Source organism: Gambusia affinis, linkage group LG09, assembly GCF_019740435.1.
Source record: "Gambusia affinis linkage group LG09, SWU_Gaff_1.0, whole genome shotgun sequence".
NCBI classification, from domain to species: Eukaryota; Metazoa; Chordata; class Actinopteri; order Cyprinodontiformes; family Poeciliidae; genus Gambusia; species Gambusia affinis.
Genome location: NC_057876.1, coordinates 26,330,755 through 26,349,762, shown reverse-complemented (window position 1 = coordinate 26,349,762; position 19,008 = coordinate 26,330,755). Strand labels below are relative to the sequence as shown.

Genomic DNA, 19,008 nt, shown 5'->3' with positions numbered 1-19,008 from the left:
AGACCGGAAGTCTTTAACAGCTAAAGTTAATGCAAACTGATGAGAAAATAGAGGTATTTGCAGTGAGGATCCCTGCGACATACTGGCGACCTGTCCAGGGTGTTAGCCGCCTCTCGCCCGGCACGCCGCTGGAGATAGGCACCAGCAACCCTCCCGACCCCACTAAGGGACAAGGGTGTAAGAAAATGGATGGATGGATGTAGTGAGGATGCAGTTGATCTGATGCTGAAAGATGCTTCTCCAGCTGGACCCGTGGAAGAATGATAAGATTTACTTCATGAAAAATAGCATAGATAACACACTACTAACATAACATAACAAGCTTTGACATGATTTTTTAGCATATAGATGGAATGGCGTTTACAACCATTGTAAAGACTGTGGAGCAAAGTGCTGTTTAGTTTGGTAAACCATAAAGTCATTGATAAAGAAACTGGTTATTCAGAGTGGTGTGTTCAAGCATATTTAGGGAAAGTTAAGAGGGAGGAAAATATGTGGTGTAAAAAAGTGTCCAAGTACCAGAGATTTCTGCTCCTTTAAGAGAACTTTAAAGCAAAAATAATTTTTATAAATATATCTATATTATATATTTAGAGCTGAATCTAATATGTTAGATTCATATTACATCAGTCTGCATGCCTAACCTCTATATTATTAAATCTGTTAGATTCAGCTCTAAAATTTGATCTGTATGAGTCTTTACAAGCTCTTAGTAAAAAACTGATTGTATTTGTATTTAGTAATTTTCCCTTTAATGCAAACACTCAACTTTTTCTTCTTTTTCCCCTTCTAGCTGATGATAAAACTCCTAAAAGCTGCAGACAGACTTTAGCCCAGCTGAGCCTCAGTTCTATGAAGTCAGCTGGTGTTTGTATCGGGAGACCGGTCCTGCTGACGAGTCCATCGGGACAACAAGAGGTAACCTCTATATTATTAAATGAGTCATAAATAGTTTAGGAAAACTGTACTTTACTTTATGTTAATGTCCTCTAGCTCAAAGTGTTAAAATTGCAGGTAAAATATTCAAAACCATCCAGTTTTGTTTCTGCATGTCTTTTTCTTTAAGGTGGTTTCTGTTTAAATGAAGGAAAGGAATTCTGTTTCTTTTGACTTAAATAAAGATCTGATTATTTTGGTTTTGTAACAGAAGAAGATAACATGCTGCATCTTATTTGCTACTATGTTTTAGAAGCTTGAATATTCACTTGGATAAATGATGGAATTTGACTCTCTGGACATTCTGTTCTCCTTTGATATCTTCTAAACATCATTGATCCTGTTTTCTGTTGTTCAGGTGTGTTTGGGTTGGCCTGTTGCATCGTTTCCAGGTGGAAAAGTTGGCCTTCAGAAATGCGCTCTGAACAATCTGAGGGTTAAGCCAGGGGATGCGGTGATGCTGCACCCGGTAACGGGTCCTGTGGTCCAGATTGAGGAGTTGGTTCTCTCTAATCGGTAATTTTTCACAACAGTCACAGAAAGCAGAAGGTCCTATTGGGTTTTATTTGTCGGAATCTTTTACTGCGGCCTTTAGTGTGTGAGGTTTCCTTTTTTTCCCTTTATTTTTATTTTTTTTTTGAGGATTGGGGATGTCAACTCCTCATGTAAAATCTATTGTGTTGATGTTAGGTTTGAATAGTTTTAGCACCATTTCATATTTATAAATTGTGACATTATTTTATTGTGAATAATCCTCATATTTGTAAACCAGGCTATATTTGGCCACATTAATGAAATATAGCTTCAAGTCTTCCAAAATGAATTAATAAAGTAGTTAAAATATTTAGGATCATATTTTCCTGAAAATTTAAACTTAGACACAAAGGTAGAAAAAGTTTAGTCATCTTCAGTTTGTTTTTTTGGGTAAATGCTGCCATCTGCTGATAAAACATGTAACTGCAGTTTTAATTTAAATTGGGACTTATAAATATTTCTTTCAATTCCATTTAACATTACTCCAATCATATTCTTTTTATAGCATCTACTGGCCTGAATGACAAAGAGAAAAAATGATTTCTAAAATAAAGCTCCTCCCTGAGGTGAGGGACTCCATGTTTCATTGAAACTACTGTGCACAAATAATGACACAAAGAGGAAAGTAAGTCTAAACTTGGAATCTGCCATCTTTATAAAAAGTCAGTTTTACTCTCAAGTAAGAGAAGTAAAACTTGCTTAGATCTGCAAATATTACACAACTTTTTTGAAAAAAGACTGCTTAATCTTTTAGATTAATATCTGCTATAAATAATTTGTTTTCAATTTTAAAGAACCAAAATTTTATTTGCATTTCTAAATAATGATAAACCTGAAATTTAGCAACACAAGGATGGATTTTTAAAAAAAGATTCCAAATGAAAATCAGATTTAAAAGCATATCATTACCACTGTTAGTGTCAATTTTTGTGAAAATTCAATGCAAATGTCAAGGGAAGATCAAGGCTGTTAAATATCTGTGTTTGTTATTATATCTAGATTTAGTTGGTTCTTTTTAATCTAAGTTATTAAGCGCCATTGTGGAAGGTTCAATACTTGCAGACTGTTCTAAAGTATTACTGATTTCCTTCTAATTTATAGAGGTATATTAAATTTCAGTGTATAACTAATGTGGTTTATATTTTATTTAGGTCAAAAGATGACACACTTGACGCAGATGAATTCAAGAACTTCTTGGTGAGGACTTTAGGTGAGTTCCTGTTGATGTTAGCTGCTTTGCATGTCCACTGACTTGGTCTCGGTGTGATGCCTTGTGCAATTTTTTTTTTTCTGTTGGAATAACTTTATTTCTTCTCCACCAGCTGGGAGCATCATCTTGCCGGGGAACGTTGTCTCTTTGAGTTATTTCGGCCGCGCCTGCAGCCTTCGGGTTGACACCATAAGAGGAGAAGATGGTGTCACCCTGCAGAGAGCCCATCCTCTGGGAGTGGCCCCCGAAACAGAAGAGACGTCTGTGATGAACTCTACATCAGCTGACCTCTCCTTGCAGCTCAGCATGCTCACTGTAGAAGATGACATGGCACCAGGCACACCTGGAGAGCCAGGTCCAGCAGCCAGTACCCCGCTCCGCGCTGCTCCACTCTCCTCAGTCTCATCGCCTGTTGCTCCTCTCACTCCTTCCTCCACCTCCGATCCTGCAGAAAATAGCTTCATTAGCCCAGAGCAGCCTGGAAATGCACCAACAGCTCCCCCTGGTGGTTTTAGCAGCAGAAACACATTCTACTCTGTCACATCTTTCACCAAAGTCCAGTTTAGCATTAAAAGAGGGAAGAAAGACCTGAATGAAGAAGCCTCCAAGTCAAAGGTCACGTACAGCATGATCGGTGGCCTGAGCAGGCAGCTGGATGCCATCAGAGAAACCATCGAGCTTCCTCTGAAGCGACCCGAGCTGTTTTCCAGCTACGGCATCCCTCCTCCTCGAGGCGTTCTCCTGTATGGACCACCAGGCACAGGGAAAACTATGATTGCCCGAGCCATAGCTACTGAGCTAGGAGCGCACATGGTGGTGATCAACGGCCCAGAGGTCATCAGCAAGTATGGACGCATAGCTCAGATTCTCTGCATCAACAGTTTGGGATTTATTCAGAAAAGATGAATTCATCTGAACTGTTCTTTTTTTCAGTTTAGAAAGCAAACCACTGCAACGGTTTTTCAAATTTGGATACTTTAGCTTGAATTTACATACATATTCTACTGGCAGTAGTTCAAATGTCTCTTAGCAATTTGCAGAGGAAACAGTTTTAAGAGTCATCAACAAGTTATGTACCATTTCTCTCGTGAAATATTGTATATATATTTTAAGTTGCTTCTTCAGTCCTCCAGGATTTCACAATTTTTTTTGTGATTTGTTTCCCATCAAAATCATTGATTTTTGTGGTGCTACTTTAGAAATATTTGCAAGAAATCTTGTGCTATATTTATGTATTTAAACCTCTTCCAAAATGACAGAAACACTTTTATTCTTTAAGGTATTTAAACAGCTAGATTTTGATTACAGACTATAACTTGACATAAAGTAAAGCTGAATGCAGTAAAAGTAAGAAATTTTGAAACCTGTTAACTCTCTTCGGGAGAGAGTTAACAGTGACTTAAAATCAATTTTGACCATTTCAATGGAAGATTTGCAATAAACTCATAATTATGCATTAACGTAAAAAAATGCAGGAATCTCTTTACTTTGCATGAATTTCTATGTTTGCAGAATTGCAAGCAACTGGTTTACTGGCATGGTGGTCGCAGGCTTAGGCACACATTTATTGTTTTTAAAAGTCTTCCCAGTTGAGTCTAAATCTGAGTTAATAGAACTGTTCAATTAATAATTAAAATGAATTTTTTGTGGATAGTGAGTTGATGTAAATGTTTTATTTGAATCTTTTCAGATTCTACGGTGAAACAGAAGCAAGGTTAAGACAAATATTCACAGAGGCGTCTCAGAGGTAAAATCCAACCAGTTCACACTGAAATCTGTAAAACATTAAATGGCTCCAAGCAAAAAGAAACATCATTCCTACTGTTCAGACTGTATTCTTGGTAAATACCCATCCTTCCTCTGACAGGCAGCCCGCCATCATCTTCATAGACGAGCTGGATGCTTTGTGCCCGAAGCGAGAAGGAGCTCAGAACGAGGTGGAGAAACGAGTCGTCGCTTCTCTCCTGACTCTGATGGACGGCATCGGATCGGTAGGTCATCTCAGATCAGTTGCACAGCATTCTTGGCTTTACTAACAAGTAGGAGTGAATGGGGGCATTTTTAACTGAGAGGCTTTTAGAGATATGAACAGAAAAAATTTGTTTGTTGAGAAATAAAAAATATATATCTGTGAGCTGGGAGCCTTGGAAAATGAAGATTTTGTTGTCTGGTGAACCTTTTCTTGGCTGTTTTTGCCACTTGTGGAATATCCTGAAAAACTCAATAATGACCAATTCAGAGACCACCTGATTTTTATTTAAAATATCTCAGTATTTAAAATAATCTGCTTCCACAGAGCTTTGGGAGAGAAATTACTCACAGTGACAGAAGATCCAAAAATTTTACTCAAGTTAGATTAGTTTTTCTTTATAATAAAATTACTCAACTAACAGTAAAACGAACAGCACAGTAATAAAAAAAAAAAACTCCTGAAAGTACATTTTTTTCACAAAATTGCTCAAGTAAATGTAACTAGTTACCTCCCAACTCTAATTGCTTCTCAACAGTTATTGATTAAATTCTAAATTAAGGTAGAATTTTTCATGGTTTTTCAGTCTGAGGTTGTTCTCTTCCCATGGTCCAGGAGGTGCTGGTTCAGTAGACGCAGACTTCCTGCTGCTGTCAGGATTCCTCATCAGGAATGTAGATCGTCAAGCAGAAATCATCTCTGCAGGCTGGATGCACTTCAGACGCTGCGGGTTGGATCTCTGGGGTGTTATTTGTGCTCTAATGACAGCAAAGATCTTCCCCCAAAAATACACACACACATCCCAGAAATTTTCTGAAAGAAATTACAGATGGTCGCCTTGAGCTGGTTCAACATAATTGGATTTAAGTAGAACTGCGTGTCCTCGGGAAGAGAACGCCTTCATGAGGATTCATAGTGTCATGCAAGTTGAGCAGCTTGCTCTTTGTGTCCGCCCGTCTGCAGGACCAGGGGATCCAGGGACCGAATGCCTTCTGGAATGCAGAGAAGCACTTCCTGCTCCTCAGTGTTCTTGTCTGCAATGCAATTTATAGGTTTGACTTCTCCCTTCGGCATAAAAACGTTGGAAAGGACTAACGCAACTCATCTTGCAGGCAGACCACCCCAGGAAATGCAGGATGTAGCCAAGTTTGAAAGTCAAGATGGTTAAATGTTTTAATAACATGAAACTGAAAATCAGTGAGGGAAGTTGGTCAACTATATTCAGGTTGTTGGATTATTTAAATCCTTTTTGTTTCAATATGCTGTTGAAAATCAGAGATGTTGTCTCATTTTAACTTCATGGCAAATTGGACGACAAATTCTCAGACTTAAGTGGACTAATTTATTAAACTTGGGTAATTTAATTGGAACGTAATTTAATTTCTCTAGTCAAAACTTTAGATTTGTATATAAATATGAAGAAGACAAATCTTTTTCTAACTTTTTTGATAAATAAAATCCTAAAAGTGTTCTGTTCATTTGTATTTAACCTAGCTGGATTTGTTGCACATTCGTTGTCAGTGAGGTTGAACGAAGAGCCGCTGTGAACAGAAATACAACAGATTCTTGATTTTGGGGGCTGGGGGATTTTGGTCTGGACTTTGACTAAACCAAAATGGCTTAGTCAAAGTGTTTTTCAGCCTCCAACAGGTTTTCTTCCATCATTTTCCTCCATTTTCTTTCTCATTTTATATATATATATATATATATATATATATATATATATATATATATATATATATATATATATATATATATATATATATATATAGTTGGTAGGGCTGTTGCCTTGCAGCAAGAAGGTCCCGGGTTCGATTCCCGGCCGGGGGTCTTTCTGCAAGGAGTGCATGGTCCTCCCGACTCCATTTAGGGAAGAAGGGTGTAAAGAAAATGGATGGATGGATATATATATATTTACAACTTCTATCATATAAAATCAGATCAAAGTTTTAAACTTTAAAATTTTGTTAAAATATCTGATTGTTATGCGACAAGAAAATAACCATAGTTATAAACACTTTTGAAGGAACTGTTTAAGATGTGTTTATGTTATACTGAAACACTTTTATGTGTCCAGGAGGGTCACTCAGGCCAGCTGTTGGTCCTGGGGGCCACAAATCGGCCCCAGGCCCTGGACCCTGCCCTGCGCAGGCCGGGACGCTTTGACAAGGAGTTAGAGGTGCGTATGAGCTTTTAACTCATTCATGTCTGAAGTTCAGTTTTTCCAAAATGTCTCTCCCTGGAAATCTCCAGTTCCCCGTTCTTACTTGTGACCCATACCATGTTCTGTTCAGGTGGGAGTTCCTGGTAGTGCAGAGCGGGCTGACATTCTGCAGAAGCAGCTGAGTCTGGTGCCATGCAGCGCCACAACAGAGGAGCTGACGCAGCTGGCGGACGCCGCTCACGGATACGTCGGAGCTGATCTCGCCGCTGTTTGCAAAGAAGCAGGCAAGTAAAACTCAGAGTGCTTCTACTTCCTCACTGTTGGACCAGGAAAAGATTTCAAACCGGTTTTCTTGGTGGGAGTGGGTGTCCCCTGTTTGTGGAGTCACAAACAGAAACCTAAGTAAAACTAAAACAAATTTTTAAAGGCCACTCAAATGAATTATATTTATGTTCTTCATTTTACCTTTCATTCCTCCTTTTTATGCTATATCAACTTCCCTCCTTTCTATTTCTTATTAGAAATAGAAAGGAGTCACACACAGTCTCTCTCTCTCTTGTTTTCTCTCTTGTTTTATTTCTTTCCTTTCTTATTTTTTGTAGTCTCTGTCTCTTTACAGTAAGCTCAATGTGAACTTTTGTGTTCATTTAATAAAAAATAAACTCTGTTCATTTAAAAATGTAAAATATTCCTTTCTGATGATCATATTTGTACAACAGAATAACACAAAAAACTTTAAAAAAAAGAAAAGAAAAAAGAAAATCAGTAAACCCAATTTGGAGCCATGTGGAACCCCAAAATCGATTGGGGCCACGAAAGGAAAACAACCTTCACAAAAACTCCTAAAATTTGACAAAAACGTCGTAAATAATAAAAAAAATAATAGTTTTAATCTCTGTCCATAGTTTTCCTGAGTAGGGTCAAAATTATTATTTTTTTCACAAACAGATGTGGAACAGAGTCGGATAACGGACGCTTTCTATTAAACATTTCTTCATTTATGTTCCTCATCTAACTCCCAGATTTGCTGTCCTGTTGTTTAGAACTGGTTTTCCTCGACGGTTCAGCCGACTAGCCAACAAATTAGTACGGAAAAAACAGTCAGTTTGTGAGTTTTCACTTCATCTTCTCTTGTTGTCCTGATCTCACTCCTTCTTGAAGAAATTTGACGGAACCCCAATTAGTTTTGAGTTATTTATTTCCTATTTGGTTTTTAATGGTTTGATGACATGTTTTCTTGGCGTTCATTTTCCGCCTGGAGCCTTTTTGAGCACCAGGGTTAGCAAACATTTGATTGTTTTTTATTTCACATAGAGGAAGTTGTGACTTTGTGTGGTATTGTGCTCCCAGTCAGAGAAACCACTGAAACCACTAGTTATTGTGAAATTCCTGTGCCTCCTCACCCCTTCTGCTACAGAGTACCCCGCCTCACATCCCCAGGACGAGTGTAGTGGCCTAGGCTCGATTGTGCGACTGCATACTTATTTGTTTTACTGTGGATGTCTCTGTGTGTGACCCCATATTGGCTCTTGGGTGGTCCCACCGCCTTCGGTCGTGGCGTATTGCCTTTCCAGCCGAGGAGAGAGCTGGGACTGCTGCTCGGAAGCACTCCGGCTGAGAGTGTGATTTACTATCCACAGAGGGCCAGACGTGACTGGCAGTGTTTTCTGCAGAAACCTCTTCACCTCCCGGGGGAAACAACAAACTCCCCAACCCAATCCACTCGCTTCCTCCCAATGCATCCAAAACAAAATCACTTAGAGAAACACAGAGCCCTTCAGGAATCATCTAAAAGTCAGAAAGTGCTTTGTGCTTTCTGTCAGCTCATAGAAATAAAAGCCCAGTTGGATAACATTTGAAACAATTTTATTTTGCAGATAAAACTGAATCAAGATGGTCAGGTGTTTGCAAAGAGGTACAGATGATGCAATGACCTGATGTTTAAGGCAGTGGTACTTTAGGGGACCATTCACATTTCTGTCTGTACCATGCTGAAAAGTGCCAATAATGGAAACTTAATGAGCTCGCATCATATGCTGATAAGTCCATGTGATACATCTGTGAAAACTGGGGCTGAAACAATTAATCGGGTTAATCGTGATTAATTGAGTTAAATAATTTTCAACTAAGTAAGTAATTGATTAATCATTAACTGGAGTATACGGACTCAAAAAAAAAGAGTTAAAAGTAAATTCACCAAGTTTCCATCGTAAGCATACGTTCCTTGTATATGCATCAATTTGTACACATAGTGCCAGTTCATGCTTTCCCTGGCAAAAACAAAAGCTAGAGTCTGAAAAACAAGCAGTTGTTTCCTTCTGCTGCTCAGGTAACAATGAGCTGCGGGGGGAAGCATTCGGTGCGACGCAACGCTTCCTGAAAAATAAGAACGAGGGGACATATCACGATGACTCCGACAAGCTCGGGTCACGCAGAAGATCCTTACATCGCACAGCTGCAGAGAGGCGCCCTCCCATACAAACACCCGTTGCTCTATATTTAATGCATACGAGACACACATTTACTTTAGGTTTCACATCCTGCTTTTGAGACAATACCAGCCTGCTTTTAGATCAGAGAGTAAGAAGCTTCAGTTCAGCTGCTCCAATCTGAGGAAAGTCAAGGGGAAGGATGGCAAGGCCAAGTGATTGTATATTTTTCTATGTGTATGTGTTTTTGTGCGTGTGTCCACAAGAGTGGATGGAAATCTTGATGTCATCAGGGAAGTTTTTGTTTGTCCACTCAGAGCCCCAGGAACAACGTCTTGACGACAGATGTGTTATATAACCAATCCTGAACTTTAGTGGATCTCAGATCGACGAGCCTGGAACGTAACGTTAGACAACAGGCAACTCTGTTCCACCAAAGTCACCTAAAATCCCTTTGTAGCCTCCGCTGGGGGAGCAATTTGTTTGGAAAATTTATGCTTTTACTTTTCGGCATTAACTGAGGGAATTCAGGTCGGATTCTTTGATCCTTGAATGACAGAAATAATTTTTGAACCAGAAGGAAAAAAAAAAAAAAAAAAATGCAGCAAAAGAGGTAACCACCACACATGGCTTCGGGATCATTAAGCCAAGTTTAAGAGTGTAGTAGCATGAACTGCAGCTGTAATCTGCACAGAGACATAACCAGGACAGTAGTTACAAATTTAACCTTCCTGCTATTTAACCTGCTTCTAAACCACACAGAACTTCCAAGGTTCCTATTAGGAATATGACTAGGAAAATTATCTGCCATTGAGATTCATATTGGAAAGGGTTCATGATTTTTTCCCATATTCCTGTTAGTGGTGTGTTTGTTTTATACACAAATACATGCACAGTTTTTGCATTTTCCTAGATTTTCCTTCTCAGTTGCACATTCCTGATAACCTGAGTATTTAATAACAGTACAGTATTTTTTTATTGTGTTGTACATTTGACTTCATTTCTTATTTCTTTTCTTTTATCTGAACTAGATTGAAGTGAAGATGTGCTAAAATCTAAATAACTTGGAAAAATCTTCAGAATGATGTAGAACTAATAATCAAAAATTAAATATCTTGCTATATTGCTTCCCACTTCAGTTCTCCTATTTGCTCTAAACGAGGACCTCCAGTGGTCTGATGCTATATTACAACACTCCTTCTCCTTTTTTACATACGTAGTTTATGATTCAGAAACAAACTAATATTACTATGGATTTTGTTTACAGTCCTAATAGATTTAGGTGAATATGTCTGCATTTAAATTTAAATTGATTAGATCCTATCAATTGGTAGTGTTGAGTGAACAAACATTCCTTTTATAATGTTCTCTCTGGATCTGTGTCTGAAGGAGGAAGGTGGTTTTCATCATAGTTTCATCTAGGCTGACATATTTATGTACACATTCAGACGTCGTTCTGCACTGTGTTAGTCACAGCACAAAAATCCAACGAGAGCACGGCAGTAACTATTTATAAAAATATCTCTGGCAGCCTGCATGCTGTATCTGATGTAGCACATTGACATTTCTTGTGGCTGATGTCTGACTTGTGTCATCACACACGCTCTTATGGATCAGGCTGACAGAGATGGAGCTATTTTTAAAATATTTTATTTTATTTCTTATTGATTGAAAGTTTTAACTCGATTGCTTCATGTTGGAGTTTATTGTGTTGATTAATGGACATATAGAAGACATGCATTTTGGTGTAAATTCCCTGCAGACTAAGAGTCGGTTTTTGAAAATTGAGTTTATAATAAATTTAAGTTATTGTAAAAATTCTCTCTGTATATATCATATATATATAAAACATAGAAGAAACTTGACTTCATAATTTAATGTCTTGAAATTGGGCCTCCGTTGCTTTAAAAACTCATGCTCTTTCTGAAACTCCACCTCCAGGAAGTCAAAACAACATCACTCCTCTCTTAACTCTTCATTTTTACCATTGTTGTGCTGATAACTTGTATAATGAGCTCAGCAGATGAGCACTTCCACCAGGTGTTTCCTAATTGGTGCTGACTAGTCTGAAGGAGTTGAGTGGGGCAGTCATGGGGGGAGGGCTGCTCTGTTAGGTGGAAGCTTTGAAAATAAAGTTCCAAAGAGGAGCTGCGCCTCAAAGGTGGGGCTCGGTCCACTCAGGCATTTTGCACAACTGAATGGTTGCCATGGGAGATTAAAGGATTTTTCAAACATGTATGACAGAATCAAAGCAACACTCTTCAGTGAGGGACTTTATAACAATGTAAAGCTCAAAAAAGTCAATTTTACATAATGCTACCCTTCAAATACTTTCAGAAATCACTAAAAATTTACAGTTTTGAGGGGAAGCTCTAGGAAAATAAAGCCTTCATTTAAATAAACCATAAAGTTGAGCATGAAGATTTAGAAAACAATAGCCAACACTTTGTGTCATATTGACATTTCACAAACATCTGGCTCAGATACTAAATCAGAAATGAGCACAGAAACAGATTTACAGCCCAGTCTTGCTTCCTGATCTTTTCTCTGACCGTGATCCCATCCTGCCAGAACCTTACACTGAGCAGCATTTGGTAACAATATTTAGGTGTTCTTGGAAGCTCTCATGTGGTCTCACAGACTCTGGAGTCTCTCTGGCGTCTCTCTGTAACACAACTGATCTTGCTGCTTGTAGATGACTCATTTCCACAGTCTAAACAGTGCAAATTTTTTGTAGCATGTATGTTGGGGTGCGTTTGGGCTTGACCACATCCGGGCGCAGTGTTTACAAGCCTCTCTAAACAGGGGAAGCCCATTGCACCTAAACAGGGCCAGTAAAATGTATTCTATGAAAGAATAAACTCAGAGTTTTGAGTTGTGCCCACAGAAAGCCCTTTGATTAAATAATGCCTGTAATTTAGATGGTGATTGTGCAGAAAGAAAATGACAAAAAATCTTACTAAAGCCTCCTTAAAGCCAAACTTTGTGGGGTTCAAAGTTTTTACCTAAAACCATTAATCATCCAAGCCAGCAGGCGCAGGAAACGAGGATTACTCCTCTGTGTCGAAACGAGGGAGAAAAACGGCAGCTGAAATGAGCGCAGTTTTGTGTGTTTGACATAAATTCTCCAGTGGAAGACTAAATGAGCCAAACAGTGCTAAATGCTTGCTGATGTTTACAGCAGCAGCCTTGCCTTATAAAGGACTTTTTCCATCTCGTTTGTCCTTTTAAAGACTCTGCAGGAATTTCAGGACAGGCCACATAAATATCAGTCGGATCAGCATGTGAAGTTTATTTGAGGCGTCTGTTTATAAAACCCGGAAATGTGCTGCTTGTACTTCTTAACCCCTGCACTTACCTTCTACCAACACACATCTGTATGCGTGTGTGTGTTTCTGAGGTTATTGGTTTGTAATGCTCATTTTATGCTCATGTTTTAGAGTGTATTTGTTTGTGTGAGTGAATTTGAAGATCACGTACTATTGCCGGGCTTCAGCCCCCAGAACAGATGTTGGTACTTTAAATACAGGTGCAGGGAACGCTCCGAAAACTGAGTAATGAAAATGTTCCTGCGGTTTTGTAATAGTGTAATGCCCAAAGTATTTACATAATTCATTAGAGGGAAGAGTCACTCAGGAACTACAGCTCCGGTCTGCGAGTTGCTCGTTGAAATGTGTGTTATGCCTGAAGTGCAGAAATATTATTTACTTTTCTACTGAAACCTAAAACTGCTTTAAATCTTCCTGTTTCTGCTCATAAATTTAGTTTAGATAATGATGCTGAAATGACCTGAGAAGGGAGTTGTAGCATGGACAGATGGCCCAAACTCACTCTTTGGTTTTCATACCTCTGGTGCTTTTCACATTTTACAACCACATACTTTATATTTCATGGAATTTATTTATATTTTATGTAACACTATGGCTGAAACCATATCACAGTATATACGTTTCAGATCAGTCGATATCACTAGATATTGATTTGTTTTGTTTCTTTTATTTCAAATGTCAGAAATATTACCAAACTGGTGATGTATTTTTAAAAAAATTGTATGCAGTTATAAGGCAAAACTGCTGCTATGCCAGTTACTTAACAAATTGTTGGTAACTAAAAGTGAGTGAGTGAGTTACTTGGTAACAAATTCATTGAGTTCATTGAAATTATTGAAAATTATATCAGATGAATACTCTTTTGACATTGATCATGTGTTTATCACAATGCATATTGTTGATTTATTGTCCAGCCCTATGAACACACTGTGTCACTTATTGGGCCTATAGAAAGTATTTGTGGATCAACAAATTTTCCTCTTTTGACAAAATGTATAAAAGTCTTTTCACTGTGAAAGTGAAAAGTGATTTTATGAAATAATAATTAAGCATAACATAAAAAGAGTGATTGCGTAAATATTCACCCCTTTTAAAGTGATTTGTGCTTCCAAACGTTGCAGAGTAGTGGGAGATTCTTACTGTTGAGTAAAAATTTAACGTTTTTATTAAAGGATTTTTACATTTACATAATTTATTTGACCACTGATGAAGATGTTGATCTGGTCAACATAATATGAAAAGGTTTAGAAACTAAAAAACTCTCATTCTCAGGATCCAAGTCTGAGGAGGAAGCATAGACTATTCATTAATAGTCACAGCACCACCTAGTGGTTGCATGAAGCAGGAAGTCTTGTTGATGAGATCATTCAGTCCAAATAAAATTTACAGGATTTGGTTTGCGTACAAGAGGATATGACCCCCCCAACCCAACTCCCAAAGGAGAGGATGTAGATTTTAGGGGGAAGATCTGTTTTTGATGCACATAATTAAGAACATTTCTGTTACATAAAAACACAAATAATAATCTGTTTTCCCTTATCCACACAAACTCTGTGAACCCATCCTACTCATTCTTATAATTTGAGCCTTTGCTGATGTTTTGCAAATGTGCATTCTTGTTCATATAGGAGGCTCCTTTTACTTTCATTTCCCACTTGATTACTGCTGAATTTGAAGGATTCCGGAAAGTAAGAGCGCAAGAAAAAGTAAATGGGAACACAAGTCCACATAAGGTTCGGATTAAACTGTGTTGTGTTGCCTCTCTGTTTTTTCCTCCTCCCTTCCCATCGGATGTTTTCATAACAAAACCAAATGTGTGCGTGGAGTCAGCCAAGAGCAGTTCGGAGGCAGTGAGTCCCTAAAGCAAAATATTAAAGTTACATCGTTGAATCCGGTTTCCGCCATCCTCCAGGCCATCAGGCTGGAACCATGTTTCTCTTTAAGATGGGTCATTTCCCAGTGTTTTCTGTAGAGATTATCTTTGTAAGAGAGTTGCTCAACATTTGTCAGATGTGGTTTCATGTTATGGGGCAGCAATGACATTACCGCTTAAATCAGCGGTCTGGAATATTAGATAATAAAAACAAAGATATCTTTGGTCAGTTTGTAAGACTCAGAATATATAGACAACAAACTTAACATGCACATCCATCTTTTTTTTATTATTCTTTTGTTTATTCGAGGTTTGGTAAGCCAAAGTTCCTAAGGTGCTTCCAAACCAGACAGGATTTATAGTCCCTCAAGTTAGTCCCACAGGGTCTCCTTCCTGAAAACCTTCAAAAAGAGTCACTCAGAAAGTAGTCTATCACCTCAATTATGCTCAGTTTTTCTTAGCAGAGGAAGGTCTTCATCTGATCTTTGAGACTCAAACTAGTCACACTATGGATGAAACTCAAGTTTTAAAAAGTCTTAAATCCATATATATTTAAGACATATAAGGCCTAAAAGTAGGGCCTTAAAAGTCTTAAATTATTTTAAAAATTTAGGTTTGTCATAATAACGGTCCTTAAATTTGTCGTCACATGATTATTTAATCTTTAAATATTCTATGTAGATTTTCTTTAATCACAGGAAGTCAGGCAAAAGTTTGAGTCACACACAGACGACCTCATTGCATTCTGTGATTACTGCTAACTAGCTGCTAATATACCCTTGCTAGCTAACTAGCTAGCTTTTTTCACGTTCAACATGGGTAAATGCAAACTTATTACTAGTTACTGGACGATGTTCTTAGCTACTGATTTACTTCTGTTGCCAACCCAAACAAGGTTAGGTCAGCATGTGAAAACCTGCTGCCATCAACCACCAGAAGTTTCACTGCAACTGCTATGTTTAATTGTAATACATTAGGACCCCCCAACCATCTCCAATATAGCTTTTTTTGGTCTTTAAGTTAATTCAAGGTGACATTAAAAAAGTCTTAAAACATACTTTCTTCTATATTTTACTCTGCCTTGCCTCGTCCATGCTGCTCAGACCAGATTTCTCTCTTTTGCAACATTTATAGTTTCCAAATAGAGCTAAAACATTTAAGAACACCAAACAAATTGAGCTGATATGCAGAGAAGGAACTGTAAGCAGAGATATGACGTAGAATAGGGACTCTGTATGCAAACTTGCTGCAATAATTGTGCTCCTCTGTCTTTTCTTCCTCTCGCTTAGTCAAACAGGCTCTGGAAAACATAAACAGGATGCAGTCTTGTCTGATCATAAATCCCCTCTCGTCTGCTGCCTGGCCCCTGGTCCTGGACCACGTCCGTTCCCCACCAGCCCTCAACCGTCGGCCTCCCGCAAAGACCCCCACCCAACTTTACTCCCTTTGCACATTTGCGTGAGCTCTAGGTTCTGACAAATTGTCACCCAACTTATTGGAGTATGTAACACACACTGTGCAGATAGCTGCTGTGTGCAATGTTGTGACACATGTCAGAAAAAAACCTTCTCAATAAAATCATTGTGGGCAAACTAATGATCTCTACTAAAGTCCAGCTTGAGGGAAAAGCAGGAATGGTATTTTTTGCAGAGAATGTGCTTGAGACCAAGGCCCTTAATCAAACCTCATTTCCTTTCTGACATGGATAACAACTGTGGCTGGTGAAACAGAATGCTTCCTTACTTACTGTGGAAAAGATTTTCTTCCCAAAAAAAGAAGAAAATCGGTATTTTATACTGACAAATTGAAATATTTCTAAAAGTAAATGTTTGCTCCAAGAACAATATTCATCTTTTAGTAAACATGCTTTTTGCTTTCTATTCATCGTAAATAGGATCACAATTATGCAGTGACTTTCACTCAGAATCAACCAAATCTGCATTTACCTGGTTTATTAAACTTTTGTAAATATAGCAAATATTATGAAAGAAAGAGTGGCCCAATTCTTAATTTTTTTTTCTAAGCCAAGAAATTCAAAATCAGTCAACCCCCCCTAAAATGTTGGAAACCATACAGTCACACTTGTACAACCATTTTAGATTTCAGTTTTTGTATGATTTACAAATCCCTTTCCAACAAAAATAAGTATACTTATATTTGTCTCACTTCATTTTAATCTATTGTTGAGCTGGTTACATTTTGGTGGCTTATGAAGACTTTCAACTTTTGAAGGTTCTGGATTATGTTTCAAAAACGTTTGGACACCCTTGGTTTGATAATCAGCTAAAACCTTTAAGAGGCACACAAAAGTTATGGTCTGCTTTTTAGGAAACATTTATCCCGTTTAGTTTCTTTGAGCAATATCAACATTTAGCACTGGCCAATAATGTGCTAAAACCAGTGAGGAAGCGCTGACCAACTCTGCTCCAAACACATGGATAAAACCCTGGTAACACCGTGGCCTTCTCTAGCATCTCAATAACTTTCAGGCATAGGAACAGTATGATGGAGAATTTATGTTTTTAAACTAACTTATACACAAAAAAGAATTACAGTCAGGCAACTCCAGCTGTTGAGGTATAGACCTCAACAGCTAGCAAGTTATACAAATGTTTTGATGTCAGTGTATTTAACGTTAACTAATTTAATGTCAACATTGTTTCATCATGGGCGTACTGTGGTGGCGTAGGGGATAGCGCGACCCACAGTTGGAGGCCTTCAGTCCTTGACGCCGCGGTCGCGGGTTCGATTCCCGGACCCAGCTGACGTTTGCCGCATGTCTTTCCTCCTCTCCTTCTCCCTTTCCTGTTAGCCTACTTTCAAATTAGGGACACTAAAGCCCACAAAAGACCCCCTGGCAGGGAAAAAAAAAACAACATTGTTTCATCATAAATAAATGAAGCTGTGAAAATGCAATGAGTACCTTTAGTTAGAGCTTCATCTCTTAAATCTGCTCTCCTCAGGTCTGCGTGCACTGAGGCGAGCTCTGGGAGTTTCCCAGCAGGCATCTGACCAGCAGCTGATGGGGACGGTGACGGTGTCCATGCAGGACCTCCAGTGGGCCATGACTGTTGTGAAGCCCAGTGCAATGAGAGAGGTTGCTATCGACGTTCCGAAGGTACAGAAATCTCCCCCGTCTGTCCTTCCGTCCATCTGTCCATCAACGTATCCATTAAACCTGGGCAATAAATTGATTTTATTGATTAATTGAATATTTAGGTTTTTGATTATTTAGCTTTTCATAAATCTGGATTATTTTTAACAATGCATTTCTTGAGTTTCCATAGTTCAGAGTAATGTCGGCAGGCTCAGGGCTGCCATCTTGTTTGACAAGCATGTTTATTTGGACTTTAACTTCAAGTCCACTCTATGATGGAATATTAGGAGCAGGCAAAGGCTTTTCATTTTTTAAATTACGTCAATAAGGTTATAATATTATAACAATAATGTCATATTAGAAGAATGAAGCAGTAATTTTATGAGAACTCCAACACAAAAAATTAAAATGAGTAGTGTTGAGCATCTTGTGAAGTTATGCTTTGGTATTGCTTTTACAAATAAGGAAATCCTTAATCTTTTAAGACATGAGTATGAGGGTTTAACATGTGAGATGCTTGTACACTGATGCAGCTGATGCAGCAGCCTCTTCCCGCTCCTACTTGGTTTAAATCTTCAGTCTTAATGACATAATTCGTCCTGGAAGCTACCTCTCCTAGCGTTACATTCAGCTTTGTGGTGGTTTTGTAAGGAAGCAGGCCAGCTTACATGATGCATTTTTTGGCTCAATGAAAGCACAATCTAAATCCCGAAAAAGGCAGTCACTTATCACCACTTTTAAAAGTAGCTCATCAAGCAGTGCCTCTCTTCCCAGACTGTCTTACTCTTCTTTACTCTACTGACCTCTGAATTACCACGAGGTAGAGTGGAAAAGACCCTGTGGCCATTTTACCCTCTGCTGCAATGAAGATGAATGACTTTGTCTTCGCAGATGGAGGAAAAGTGGGCTCAAAAAACATGGGAGGTTAGTGAGGAGGAAGGAGGGGTGAGAGGACAGCGGTGAGACTTCAGGATGTTTTGGAGTTTGCATGTGCAAGACATAAGGGACAGGAAGAAGGCTAACATCATCTTCCACCGGTAATTGAAAGCAGATCTGGTCGCTGACGGTTCCTGCCAGCAGCTAAAAAAAGAGAAAGAGAAGAAGAAACATGCGTCCGATCCCTTCACCTCAGCCCGCCTCCCCTTTTCTTTCTGCACAGAGTGCTGCGCTCTGAGCTCACCCAGAGACATTCAGTTCTTGTGGCTGGTTCCTGGAAACAAGAGAGGAACGAGTTTGGATTCCTTTTTCTTTTTTTGTAATTCATCTTACACAGCTCAGCTGAAAGGCCAGCCGCAGAGCCCCGGACTTGATTATATCCACATGAGTGCAAACATTTGTTTCTAATCCACTTTTATATAAGAAACTTCCAGTGGTACCGGATGAATACATGCCCAGAGTTTCTATGAAACCGTCTCACATCACATATCAACACAAGATTTAAAGATTATACCTCACGTTAGATGCTAT

At 38.6% G+C, this 19,008-nt stretch overlaps 1 protein-coding gene across 3 annotated transcripts in view; it reads left to right on the top strand.

The window, feature by feature from the left end:
• spata5 (spermatogenesis associated 5) overlaps positions 1–19,008 on the top strand; it is a 107,266-nt gene that overhangs the window by 285 nt on the left and 87,973 nt on the right. For all 3 annotated transcript variants that reach the window (XM_044126464.1, XM_044126462.1, XM_044126463.1), the window contains exons 2-10: positions 794–918; positions 1,295–1,452; positions 2,622–2,680; positions 2,793–3,525; positions 4,371–4,427; positions 4,548–4,671; positions 6,727–6,828; positions 6,944–7,097; positions 17,408–17,562. In XM_044126464.1, the coding sequence (XP_043982399.1) occupies positions 794–918; positions 1,295–1,452; positions 2,622–2,680; positions 2,793–3,525; positions 4,371–4,427; positions 4,548–4,671; positions 6,727–6,828; positions 6,944–7,097; positions 17,408–17,562 (1,667 nt within the window). The remainder of the gene's footprint in view (positions 1–793; positions 919–1,294; positions 1,453–2,621; positions 2,681–2,792; positions 3,526–4,370; positions 4,428–4,547; positions 4,672–6,726; positions 6,829–6,943; positions 7,098–17,407; positions 17,563–19,008) is intronic.